The sequence below is a fragment of the Nycticebus coucang genome, chromosome 10 (assembly GCF_027406575.1).
Source record: "Nycticebus coucang isolate mNycCou1 chromosome 10, mNycCou1.pri, whole genome shotgun sequence".
Classification (NCBI taxonomy): Eukaryota; Metazoa; Chordata; class Mammalia; order Primates; family Lorisidae; genus Nycticebus; species Nycticebus coucang.
The window spans coordinates 60325945-60338857 of NC_069789.1; the positions used below are offsets into that span (position 1 = coordinate 60325945).

At 51.2% G+C, this 12913-nt stretch overlaps 1 protein-coding gene across 2 annotated transcripts; it reads left to right on the forward strand.

The window, feature by feature from the left end:
• The first annotated feature begins 41 nt into the window (after positions 1 to 41).
• Positions 42 to 12688, forward strand: ARL8A (ADP ribosylation factor like GTPase 8A). Of its 2 annotated transcripts, XM_053607273.1 has the most exons (8): positions 42 to 408; positions 999 to 1094; positions 6999 to 7079; positions 7392 to 7465; positions 9917 to 10010; positions 10177 to 10244; positions 10775 to 10845; positions 11583 to 12688. In XM_053607273.1, the coding sequence occupies exons 1-8, from the start codon at positions 286 to 288 to the stop codon at positions 11630 to 11632; spliced, it is 657 nt and encodes a 218-aa protein (XP_053463248.1). In that variant the 5' UTR covers positions 42 to 285; the 3' UTR covers positions 11633 to 12688. The 2 variants fall into 2 exon arrangements, with proteins under 2 accessions (XP_053463248.1, XP_053463249.1); XM_053607274.1 differs by lacking the exon at positions 999 to 1094 and having other exon boundaries at positions 66 to 408.
• Positions 12689 to 12913: the final 225 nt, after the last annotated feature.

Genomic DNA, 12913 nt, shown 5'->3' on the forward strand with positions numbered 1-12913 from the left:
AGAGAGAGGAGCGCGCACTCGCTCGGGTGCGAGCAGGACACTGCCGGGCCACGCTGGAGGGCGGCAGCTGCGGCCCGGGAGGAGGAGGAGGGGGAGGGCCCTGAAGCCACACCCATCAGCGAGCCGATTCGGGAGCAGCGAGTTGTCGGCCGCTGCTCTCCAGCCTCCGCCCGCACCGAGCAGCGGGACCCGGGCTGCACCAGGGAGGGGCCGCTCCGGGCCGCAGCGCGAGGGCAGCGAGGGGCGGCGGGGACCCGGCACCGGGTGGGGCCGGCGGCAGCGACCATGATCGCTTTGTTCAACAAGCTGCTGGACTGGTTCAAGGCCCTGTTCTGGAAGGAGGAGATGGAGCTCACGCTGGTCGGGCTGCAGTACTCGGGCAAGACCACCTTCGTCAATGTGATCGCGGTAAGAGGGCCCTGGACGCGGGACGCAGGCCCGGGGTGCGGGCCGCGGATCTGGCCTGTCTCCGCCCGCGCCGCGCCCTAGTGATCTGGGGTCGCTGCCTGGCATAGCCGGGCACAGCCGGGCGCCGGGCGGGGGAGGAGCTGGCCCCGGGCGCTTGGGGCCTAGTACGGCCGGTGGAGGAATCTGGTGGCGCGCCACTCGCTCTGTTGCCTCGGCCGGGATGGCGTGGCTGAGGGCGAGGGAAAGGGTTGACGAGATCGGACTAGCGCCCCGGGGCTGGAGGCACCGAGGGAGTCTTGAGGCAGGAGGGACCTTCTGTCGGCTGAGACAGGTCCCCTCTGGGCATGACGGGGCGAAAGTCCCGGGGCCTTCCCGCTCGGGGTGTAGAGGGTCACGGGACCGGGCGACTGAGCGGCTTGGGAAGGGGGCCTGGGCAAACCCAGCCCCACCCTGAGGGCTTAACCCCTTCTTGCCGGAAGTGGAAGCCCCGGGACTATTGAGGGGGGAAGGGAGGTATCCCCTGGGGGTGGAGGAGTCAGCTGAGGCCCTTGGCTGAAGCCCAGACTCCTCCTCCCCAACCTCTCCCCAAGACCTGCTGTGCCTGGGCTAGACACCGGGGGTCCAGGGAGGATGGCACCACAGAGGGAGTCTGGAGTCTCCGCCTGACTCAGAAGTTGGAGGAGGAGGTACTCCCAACCGGAGTGGAGTTGTAAGGGGCGCTGCCCCGCTGGGGACATTGGGTGAGAGTGGCTCTGAGGTCTTTGGGTAGTCAGGACTGAGGTGGATTGTAAGAACCTTTCAGTGCCAGGGAAGAGGTGGGGAAGGAGTTAAAATCTCTCGCTAAAAAAAAAAAAAAAAAGGGAAGATGAGCTCCCTGGGTGTGAGCTGAGGCTGCAGTAATGGCTGCGGCCTGCCTTTCAGAGCTGGGGCTGGACCAGGCTTGTGGGTGAGGCAGCTTGGGACAGGGGCTGGGACTGTCTCAGTCCCAAAGCTGGGTTTCTGAGAACTGTGACTTGACCAGATACTGACTAAAAATGCTGATGAGGTAGGTCAGCGAAAGAATGTGACCACCAGCCTCATACCTCCACCTGCCCAACCTGGTAGAAGATGGGTCTCCTGGATGGGTCTCAGCATCCCAGAAGGGAGTATTTCTTGGAGGGAATGTCACTTACATTGGACCTGAGGCACAAGGGCAGATGGAGGGCTGAAGGGGCTGGTGCCCATAGTCACATGATTGGGCACTGCTTCCTTTCTGAAGCAGGGTCTGCAAATGACCTCTGCCCCTTCCTCAACCCGGAGTCTCCTCTTCATCTGTAAGAGCACTATCTTCAGCAATGCTGGGATTCTTGGCACAAGACTTTTCTCAGCTATCCTGCCCCTGGGCCCCTGTCTGCCCTTAGGGTTAGAGACCCACTGATTAGGCTTGACATTGACTTGGGCTCTTGGACTCCCAGAGCAGCAGCAACACTTGGATTCCTCTCTGGCTATGCAGGCCTGCCTACATGGCTTGGGTTTTAGGCATTTAGGTCTGGGATATATCTCTGAGGTAAGACCAAAAGAAGAAATAAGTTGCTGTGATTTGGCCTAGGTGTCACTTCTGTCCCAAGGGAAGATCTTGTGGAGCATTAGTAAGGCTATACCTCTGGACAGGGATCCACAGGGACTCAAACCAGATGCAGAGGCTAACCTTTGACAAAAGTGCCCCCTCCAGACCACCATCACGTCTAGAGAGTTAGGGGCTGTGACAGGTCAGAAACAGAACCTAGGAGTTCCAAATTTCACTGCCAGGGTCAAGAGTTTCTGTGGTGTACAGTGAACATTCTCCTTTCCCCAGTCCATGCATTCCCCTTTTTCTTTTCTTTTCTTTTTTTTTGTAGAGACAGAGTCTCACTTTATCGGCCTCGGTAGAGTGCCGTGGTGTCACACAGCTCACAGCAACCTCCAACTCCTGGGCTTAGGCGATTCTCTTGTCTCAGCCTCCTGAGTAGCAGGAACTACAGGGGCCTGCCACAAAATGCCCGGCTATATTTTGTTGCAGTTTGGCCAGGGCCGGGTTTGAACCCGCCACCCTCAGTATATGGGCTGGCGCCCTACCCACTGAGCCACAGGCGCCACCCGCATTCCCCTTTTTGATAATAAATATACAACATCCACTGACTAGTATATCCTAAAAGAGCAAGCTAAATTTCCTTTTTGAAAGAGGCTTCCCAAGGGAAACCACCCTGTGTGGGCTGCAGGTGGAATTCCAGTGTCTGGGTAACTCCAGTATTTTCAGATCGTCCAGGGCTACCACACCGGCATTTCTGTCCACACCATGTATAATCACAGTTGAGTGTCTTCCAGAAAGAAATGAAGAGTCAGAACCCTGGGCTCTGTTCCCATGCCTACCACTGAATTTCTGAATTACCTTTGCCTGTTCATTTGGTCTCCGTTTGTCTCAGATCCTTCCTCACAGGGTATTTTTTACTCACTCTATGAGGTCTAGCTGTAAATAGAAATTGAGTTTAGCATGGCTAGCTGCTCAGCAGGTTAATGTGAGCTGGAAGTAAATTATATAGAGACTTTAAAATGCTTATAAGAACCTGAAACATTTTTTTTTTTGTGGTTTTTGGCCGGGGCTGGGTTTGCCTGCCACCTCCGGCATATAGGACTGGCGCCCTACTCCTTGAGCCACAGCGCTGCCCTGAGAACCTGAAACAGATCTTTTCGAGTTCTGAAAAGTTGTGATGCTAGCATAGTGGGAGATGTTTAACCCTAGGAGGTCAAATATTTAAAAGTGTAAATGACTATACCATAGAAGAACTAATATCAGGGTACCCAAGGCAACTAAGGACCAAGAAGTGAAAGTTACAGGAAGATTGCTTTTGACTCACTATAAAGAACTTTTTGATAGTTGGAGCTGACTCAAGAGGGAGTGGGACAGAGGGGGCCTCAAGTCTGAGACAAAAGGTTGGATCTCAGCTGGGTGCAGTGGCTCACGCCTTTAATCCTAGCACTCTGGGAGGCCAAGGCAGATGGATTGCTTGAGCTCATGAGTTCGAGACCAGCCTGAGCAAAAAAGCGAGACCCCCGTCTCTACTAAAAATAGAAAAACTAAGGCTAGAGGATCACTTGAACCCGAACTAGAGGTTGCTATAAGCCATGATGCCACGGCACTCTACCCAGTGTGACAGCTTGAGATTCTGTCTCAAAAAAAAAAAAAAAAAAAAGAAGGTTGGATCTCATTTCAGACTTGACCACTTAAGGTTAATTCCAGCCTTAAGTGAGTTTGTGAGAGACATTAGCAGGGAAATTAAGTCATAAACTGATTCACTGTTAGCTCCCATTCACAGCTGACCATTTACTATGTTGGTGCTAGGGAGCCTAGCTCCTAGAAGGTTTTCCTAGCATTTCCCTTTGCCATGGTCACATTCTGCCAGGCTAGGCTTCTAATTTAGTTGAGAGCCTGTGGATCTTCTAGTTGCCAAAGGGCAATGATGGTTCCCCTTGCTGTATCAAAATTATTTCCTAGCACTTTTTTCTTTCTCCCCCATTTTGCAGTAAGAAATCTGAAGCCCAGACAGGTTAAAGTGTCTTGTCCAAGATCCCTCCCTTGGGCGGTGCCTGTAGCTCAAAGAAGTAGGGCGCCAGCCCCATATGCTGGAGGTGGCGGGTTCAAACCCAGCCTCAGCCAAAAACTGCAAAACAAAACAAAAAAAAGATCCCTCCTTCCCCATGATGAGTGATAAATAAGGGCTAAATTTCCTTCCTCGGATTCAATTTCTTTTTCTTTTTTTGAGACAGAGTCTCACTGTGTCGCCCTTGATTAGAGTGCCACAGTGTCACAGCTCACAGCAACCTCAAACTCTTGGGCTTAAGGGATTCTCTTACCTCAGCCTCCCAAGTAGCTGGGACTACAGGCACCCGCCACAATGCCCAGCTACTTTTTTTTTTTTTGCAGTTGTCGTTGTTTTTAGCAGGCCCAGGCCGGGTTCGAATCCACTGGCCCTGGTGTATGTGGCTGACACCCTAACCGCTAAGCTACCAGCGCCAAGCCAGATTCAATTTCTTTTTTTTTTTTTTTAGAGACAGAGTCTCACTATGTCACCCTCAGTAGAGTACTGTGGCGTCACAGCTCACAGCGACCTCCAGCTCTTGGGCTTAAGCGATTCTCTTGCCTCAGCCTCCCGAGTAGCTGGGACTACAGGCTCCCACCACAATGCCAGGCTACTTTTTTGTTGCAGTTTGGCCGAGGCTGGGTTCAAACCCACCACCCTCGGTATATGGGGCTGGCGCCCTACTCACTGAGCCACAGGCACTGCCCCAGATTCAATTTCTTTTCTTTTTTTTTGTTTTGTAGAGACAGAGTCTCACTTTATGGCCCTCGGTAGAGTGCCATGGCATCACACAGCTCGCAGCAACCTCCAACTCCTGGGCTGAAGCGATTCTCTTGCCTCAGCCTCCCGAGTAGCTGGGACTACAGGCGCCCGCCACAATGCCCGGCTATTTTTTGGTTTGCAGTTCAGCCTGGGCTGGGTTTGAACCCGCCACCCTCGGTATATGGGGCCGGCGCCTTACTGACTGAGCCACAGGCGCCGCCCCAGATTCAATTTCTTAATCTGCATGCACGGGGGCAGAGTGGACTTCAATCCAGAAAACGTGGGGGTTTGAGAAATTATACTGCATTTGGTTCTCCCTACAGAAGAGAAGCAGTTCTCCTTGAGGTCAGTCTCTCTTCCTCAGTGATTCTTAACTTTGGGGATCTCTTGGACCTTTTTGATATCTGAGAAAAGTTATACGCCCTTTCCCCAGAAAACTACATACAAACAAAACCTTGCACACATAGATTGTGTGTAATTTCAGGGGATTTAGAAGATTTCTGAAGCCTAGCTTTGAAGCCCTGGTTAGGAACCCCGACTCTCCTTGGTCATTGGGCATCTGTCTTGGGTACTCAGCTATCACATCCTAGAGTCATGGTGAATGGTTGATGCCTGCAGATAAAAGGGAATCTGTGCACTCTATTCAGGTGGGACCTCAGTGTAGGCACTGAATAAAAGCCAGTCATCTCTTATATCTAGACTAAAAATCAGAGCACTGACCCCTTTATGTGACCCAAAGCAAATTATTTCTGCCACCTAATAGGAGAAAAGGGCATGGTAAATGAACAGGGCTGTCACTCTCAGATTCAAGGTTAAAGGAGCCCCCATCCTTCATCCTAATTCTGCTAGGTGTGCAGAGGTATCCTATGTGTGAACGTGGAGATGACCTGAGAGGGAATTGAAACTAGCTTCATTTTGAAGCCTGTGGCTAGTTTAGAACAATCCAGAGATCTTAGAGACAATTTAGAGGGAGAAGTGAGAATTATTATTTGAAAATAGCTTTGGGGTCAGCCAAAGCTATTTCTTACTGTAATCCTAATACTCTGAGAGGCCCAGGTCTGTGGATCACCTGAGCTCAAGAGTTTGAGACCAGCTTGAGCAAAAGCCAGACCCTGGTCTCTACTAGAAATAGAAAAATCTAGCTGGGTATGGTGGTGGGTACCTATGGTCCCAGCTATTCGGGAGGCTGAGGCAAGAGGATCACTTGAACCCAAAAGTTTGATGTTGCTGTAAACTATGACTCCATGGTATTCTACCGAGGGTGACAGACTAAGACCTGTCTCAAAAAAAAAGAAAAGAAAATAGCTGGGCGGCACCTGTGGCTCAATGGGTAGGGCGCCAGCCCCATATACCAAGGGTGGGGGGTTCAAACCCGGCTCTGGCCAAACTGCAACAAAAATAGCTGGGCATTGTGGCAGGTGCCTGTAGTCCCCACTACTCGGGAGGCTGAGGCAAGAGAATCACCTAAACCCAGGAGTTGGAAGTTGCTGTGAGCTGTGATGTCACGGCACTCAACCGAGGGCAACATAGTGAGACTCTGTCTTAAAAAAAAAGAAAGAGACAGAAAGAAAATAGCTTTGGGAAATGGAATTCCAGTCAACTCCCCAGCATTCAACAAATCCTAATGTTACTGTAGACCTGGTTCCTCTTCTCAAGAAGCTTTCCATCTAGTGGGGAGACACATGAGTAAACAGATTAAAATATAGAGTATGGATTCTCCTCTTTAAGAAATGGAGTAGAGTACAAATAAACCAAAACCATGGATAGTCCAGAAATGGCCTGGCATCCATTGCATTTTGGGCATTGACCTATATACTTTGCTCCAAAAAATTTGACTGGAATATTTACTACTAATTTGAAAATATGTCTGTTTTCCTTGAGATCTCCTTGCCTATTAATTAGACCACAACCTGTTTGGGATCGTTTTCTGAGAGGTAATTTATTCTTCCTCTTCCCTGGAGACTAAATAACGGAAAAGGGACCTCAGTTACAACAGGGAGATGTAAGTTAGAGCTTAGGAAAGATTTTCTCCCGGTCTAAGATGAGAGGCTGATGTTGGATGGGCCTCTTTAAAGGACAGCTCCAGGACGGCTCCTGCTATACCCCTCATGGGAAGTCTGAGGTGCTCTGGCGTGACCTCTGCACTTCACAGAGATCTATGGCAAGGGGTGAGGGGCAGGTTTGAGTCCTGTTGGTTTTTGCACTTTTTCTCATTCTGAGTCTTCTTTCCAGTCAGGACAGTTCAATGAGGACATGATCCCCACTGTGGGTTTCAACATGCGCAAAATCACCAAAGGGAATGTAACCATCAAGGTGAGGGGCAGGAGGCTGAAACTCTAGGCCCAGGCTAGGGGCTTGCAGAGGACTGTGTGTGTGTGTTGTGGGGCAGCAGCCAAGGCTCCTGGGAACAATGAGTTGAAGGAGAGCAGAGGCGTGGATCCCCTTGGTGAGGAGCTGGGGAAAGAGTAGAGAGACTCCCGAGGGAGTCAGAGGGACTCGGGGAGAGAGGGGGAGAACTGGAGAGAAAGCAGGGAGGCCATGGTGGAAAGGGCAGAGCCGGAGGGGCCGGAGTGGGTTTTGTTTACCTGTCTGCTACCGAGGCCATCTCACACTCTTCTTGCTCAGCTCTGGGACATTGGAGGACAGCCTCGTTTCCGCAGCATGTGGGAGCGCTACTGCCGAGGAGTGAGTGCCATCGTGTAAGTACAGCCAGGCTGCAGGACCCTTCAGCCTCACCAGGCTTCCCCCAGCCCTGCTGCCTGCAAGGACCCCGAGGCGCAGACTTTTAGATAGACAATCCTCTATTCTTGGCACACTGTGCATGGCCTGCCTTCATTTTGCATGCTTCTTGTTTCTCATTAGATAAATGCTCTGGATACCCACTACCCAATTTAAGAACAAGAGCATCAGGCCTGGGGCGGTGGCTCACACCTGTTATTCTAGGCCAAAGCAGGAGAGTTACTTGAGCTCAGGAGTTTGAGTGAGCAAGAGTGAGACCCTAAACTCTACTAAAAATAGAAAAATTAGCTGGACATGATAGTGGGTACTTGTAATCCCAGCTATTCCTGAGGCTGAGGCGGGAGGATCACTTGAGCTATGGTGACACCCCTGCACTTTAGCCAGGATGGCAGTGAGACCCTGTCTCAAAAAAAAAAAAAGGAACAAGAGCATCAGCAACCAGATGTAGCTGTGCTTTCCTCCTCCAACTCAAAGTCACCAAAGTATGATTTAAATGATTTATTCCCTTGTGGGATGTTTGTGTGTTTGTTTGAAACCGGTTCTTACCCTGTTGCCCAGCAAGAGTGCAGTGGCATCATCACAGCTCACAGCAACCTCAAACTCCTGGGCTCAAGTGATCCTCCTGCCTCAGCCTCTCCAGTAGCTGGGACCATAAGTACCTGCCACAACTCCTAGCTAATTGCTATGTTGTCCAGGCTGGTGTAGAGCACCTGACCTCAAGTGATCCTCCCACCTGGGCCTCTCAAAGTGCTAGGATTGCAGGTGTGAACCTCTTCACCCAGCCATTCCCTTTTTTTAAAAAACATAATTTTACTCAGCTGGACATGGTGCCGCAAGCCTATAGTCCTAGCTACTCAGGAGGCTGAGGTAAGAGGGTTGCTTGAGGCCAAAATTCAGGGCCAGCTTGGGCAGCATAGAAAGACCATGACTTCAAATAAAATAAGTTTTAAAAATTACAAAATTTGGGGCGGCACCTGTGGCTCAGTCGGTAAGGTGCTGGGCCCATATACCGAGAGTGGCGGGTTCAAACCGGCCTCGGCCAAACTGCAACCAAAAAATAGCCGGGTGTTGTGGCGGGCACCTGTAGTTCCAGCTGCTTGGGAGGCTGAGGCAAGAGAATCGCTTAAGCCCAGGAGTTGGAGGTTGCTGTGAGCTGTGTGAGGCCACGGCACTCTACTGAGGGCCATAAAGTGAGACTCTGTCTCTACAAAAAAAAAAATTACAAAATTTTGGCTCGGTGCCTGTGGCTCAAGCAGCTAAGGTGCCAGCCACATACACCTGAGCTAGCAGGTTCGAATCCAGCCCAGGCCTGCCAAACAACAATGACAGCTGCAACCAAAAAATAACTGGGCGTTGTGGCAGGCACCTATAGTCCCAGCTACTTGGGAGGCAGAGGCAAGAGAATCACTTGAGCCCAGGAGTTGGAGGTTGCTGTGAGCTGTGATGCCATGGCACTCTACGCAGGATGACAGCTTGAGGCTCTGTCTCAAAAAAAAAAAAAAAAAAAAAAATTACAAAATTTTATTCTATACATATATGCATATGCCCCAAATAATAGATTGTTTAGTTTTCCCCAGAGAAGAAGTGATAGACTGTGGTACCTGTTAAAAGAAAATTTTCTGGGGTTTCCTTTCATTTTTTTTCACTCTAACCTTAGCTAGTCTTTCCATGAAAACATAAGAGGGTTGCTTTGGGAGGGGTTTACAGCTAATCCCAAAGGGCCCAAACTCTGCCATGTGAGTACTGGCTTCCCAGAGTAGGACTTTGGAGGACAGGAGAATGGCAGGCCCCAAGAGTCCCTGTAGCTTTTTTTTTTTTTGAGACAGAGTCTCAATATGTCACTCTCAGTAGAGTGCTGTGGTGTCACAGCTCACAGCAACCTCAAACTCTTGGGTTTAAGCGATTCTCTTGCCTCAGCCTCCCAAGTAGCTGGGACTATAGGCACCCGCCACAATGACCAGCTATTTTTGTTGTTGTTGTTGCAGTTGACATTGTTGTTTAGCAGGCCCAGGCTGGGCTCAAACCTACCAGCCTCGGTATATGTGGCTAGCACCCTACTCACTGAGCTACGGGCACTGAGCCCCTGTAGCTTTTTACTTACTTTTTTTTTTATTAGTATTAGATCATAGCTATGTACATTAATGTGATCATGGGGCACCATGCACTGGTTTTATAAACAGTTCGACACATTTTCATCGCACTGGTTAACATAGCATTCCTGGTAGCTTTTTACTTTCATGGATTCAGAAAACATTCACTGAGCATCTGCCTTGAACCAGGCTAGGGTAGCCCAAGAGCCAGAAGTGACCAGCTTGCTGTTTTCTCCTCCAAGCAGCAGCTTCTTCTTTTTCTTCCTACCTCTCAGCCTGTGGAGTCAACATGCTTCTACCCACCCTACCTTTTTTCTGCAGGTACATGGTGGATGCTGCTGACCAGGAGAAGATTGAAGCCTCCAAGAATGAGCTCCACAATCTACTGGATAAACCTCAGCTGCAGGGCATCCCGGTCAGCAGAGGGAGGGGCAAGGGCCCAGGGAGTCACTGGGGGCAGGTGACAACTAGGCATTATGGAGGAGGAGAGAGGAAGTGGGGGACCCAGGAGGCTAGCTTGCCACCCAGACCACCTGGATACAGCTGCCTGAGACCTAATCCTTGCCCTCCCTTCTCCATAGGTCTTGGTCCTGGGTAATAAGCGGGACCTACCAGGAGCACTGGATGAGAAGGAGCTGATTGAGAAAATGTGAGTTTGGTGGCTCTTTTTTCTTCCTGCTCCTCCAATTCCCCAGCCATCAGGCTGCAGGCCCAGCTCCTCGCTGTTCTCAGTATTCACCACACAGTGGCAGCAGAACACACCTTTCCAAGAGCCTCACCCTCCCCACTGTAGTCTCTTGACTAAGAAAAAGACTCTGGGGCGGCGGCTGTGGCTCAGTCGGTAGGGTGCCGGCCCCATATGCCGAGGGTGGTGGGTTCAAACCCAGCCCCGGCCAAACTGCAACCAAAAAATAGCCGGGCGTTGTGGTGGGCGCCTGTAGTCCCAGCTACTCGGGAGGCTGAGGCAAGAGAATCACTTAAGCCCAGGAGTTGGAGGTTGCTGTGAGCTGTGTGAGGCCACGGCACTCTATCGAGGGCCATAATGTGAGACTCTGTCTCTACAATAAATAAATAAATAAAAAAGAAAAAGACTCTGGGCCTCCCTAGCCTGCTCCCCATCCCAGCCCCCCTCCCTGGGGCTATCCCAGCCTCAGCAAAGTGTACTCTGGTTTCTCCCAGGAATCTGTCTGCCATCCAGGACCGAGAGATCTGCTGCTACTCCATCTCCTGCAAAGAAAAGGACAACATTGGTGCGTGGGTTTGAGGAAGGGTGGGGAAGGGAAAGACATTTCTGGGTGTTTTTGTGGCTCTCAAAGGTTCTTGTTCCGTGCTTTCTTTCAAGCCCAAACTCCATGGTTCTTGGGTAGAGCAGACACCCAGGAGGCCAGATTCTGAGCTCTATGAGCTCAATCCCAGCTCTGCCTCAACTGGTTGTTATGATCTTGGCAAATCTCTGGGCCTCACTTCTCTTTTTTTTGAGACAGAGTCTCATTTTATCACCCTTGGTAGAGTGTCGTGGCGTCACAGCTCACAGCAGCCTTTAACTCCTGGGCTTAAGCGATTCTCTTGCCTCAGCCTCCTGAGTAGGTGGGACTACAGGCGCCCAGCTATTTTTTTGTTGCAGTTTGGCCAGGGCCAAGTTCGAACCCACCACCCTCAGGATATGGGGCTGGTGCCCTATCCACTGAGCCATAGGTGCCACTCGGGGCCTCACTTCTTGCCTCTAAGATTATGGGGCTAGACCAGGTGATCCTCACACTCTTCTGGCTCTGGCACACGGTGGCTCTATCTCCTTCTCAGTGCCCAGATTCCCCAGCCCATTGCTGGGGACCATGTGGAGCTTCACGGCTCTGAACTTTTGATGCCCTGGGGCTTAGTGCCTGGCTGCAGCATGGCAGGCCCTGGGCTTACTGCCCACCTGCTTCTCTGCTGCCCCAGCCTGCCTGGCCGTTGAAGACCTTATAACCTTCCTGCTTGTTTTCCTCAGACATCACCCTACAGTGGCTTATTCAACACTCAAAGTCACGGAGAAGCTGAGACTGTGGCCCTTCTCCCTTGGACCAGGGACCGTCGTTTAAACCCGAAGCCAAGCTCCCCGCCCATCCCTGCCACCCCCCCTCCAAGCCCACCCCTTCTCACTCAGTAGTGGGGTGAGGCCCTCTGGGATCCCAGAGTCCTATTCTGCTGAGGTTTGAACTCCTGTTTTTATTGTAAAATAAATCGCCCCCATTCTGGTTCCCTAACTTCTTACTCTCCCCTCTGCCTCAGTCCCTTCTCCCAGCTGTGCTTTCCTCCTCCCCTTCTAACACCCTGGCCCACAGCCCTGCCTTCCTTACCCACCCATCCGCTCCTCTGCTTCCCTTTCAACTCTCTGTTATTGTCCTGTGTGTACAGTATATATATGTATATATATTTTAATTTTTTAATTTAAGCAAAGACTAAAATCAACCATTTGATGCTGCAGGGGCCATTCAGGATCTGGGAGGGGGGCAGTCTGGAGAGAAAGAAAGAGATGCCCACTTGGCTTGGGGCAAGTTCAGATCAAGAAAGGTGGAGGCTGGCACCTGGGGCAGGTACCAGCCTGGGCACTGGTGATTGCCCCTGTCCTGCTGTGTCCTCACCTCCTAACCAGGTGTGTCCCAGCCATGCCTGAAGGCCGCAGGCTAGAGGGAGCTTCTGGAGGTGCCCCCCACCCCCACTCCTAGCCTTGGTAGGGCCACCAGGCATAACCAGGTGCCAGAGACCACCAGGCCTGGGGGGCAGGAAGCCAGCATCCATACCACCCCAGCACCCCCCCGCCTGTTCTTGGCTCCCAGCTCTGGCCCCTCCCCAGGGCCCCCACCTCCATGGCCCACCTCATTTTCTGTTCTCATTTTGCAGAATTGCACAAGGAGAGAACTCAGCATGGGGGGTTGGTTCTTTGGGTTTTGTTTGTTTATTTGTTTTATTTAATGATTTGTAAAGTGATGTTCCTCTTCCTTTTTTTACACTTTTCAGCTCATATTTAACCTCTGTTTGGAAAATGATTCTTGTAACTGTACATTTTTTTGCCTCCTAATAACAACAAAAATAAATGACCAATTTTGTGTTGGGGGGGTGTCTGGTACTAGTTATTTCCCCACAGATGGCGTGGATTGACCGGCAGGCCCTCAGGGTCAGCAGCACAGCTTCACACTAGGCACAAACAGAGCCCCAGAGAGCCACGCCCACAGAGAGCCAGGCACGTGCTCACTCTAGGGACACAATGGCACTGCACAAAACAGTCACCCACACGTGTGTCTGGGCTCTTGTGCTGCCTCCTTGTGCTCTTTCAGACTT

Coding starts and splice junctions, on each gene's coding strand:
- ARL8A (XM_053607273.1), top strand. CDS start 286: ATGATCGCTTTGTTCAACAAGCTGCTGGACTGGTTCAAGGCCCTGTTC. Junction 409..998: donor CCTTCGTCAATGTGATCGCG/GTAAGAGGGCCC, acceptor CCTCTCCCCAAG/ACCTGCTGTGCCTGGGCTAG. Junction 10,245..10,774: donor AAGGAGCTGATTGAGAAAAT/GTGAGTTTGGTG, acceptor GGTTTCTCCCAG/GAATCTGTCTGCCATCCAGG.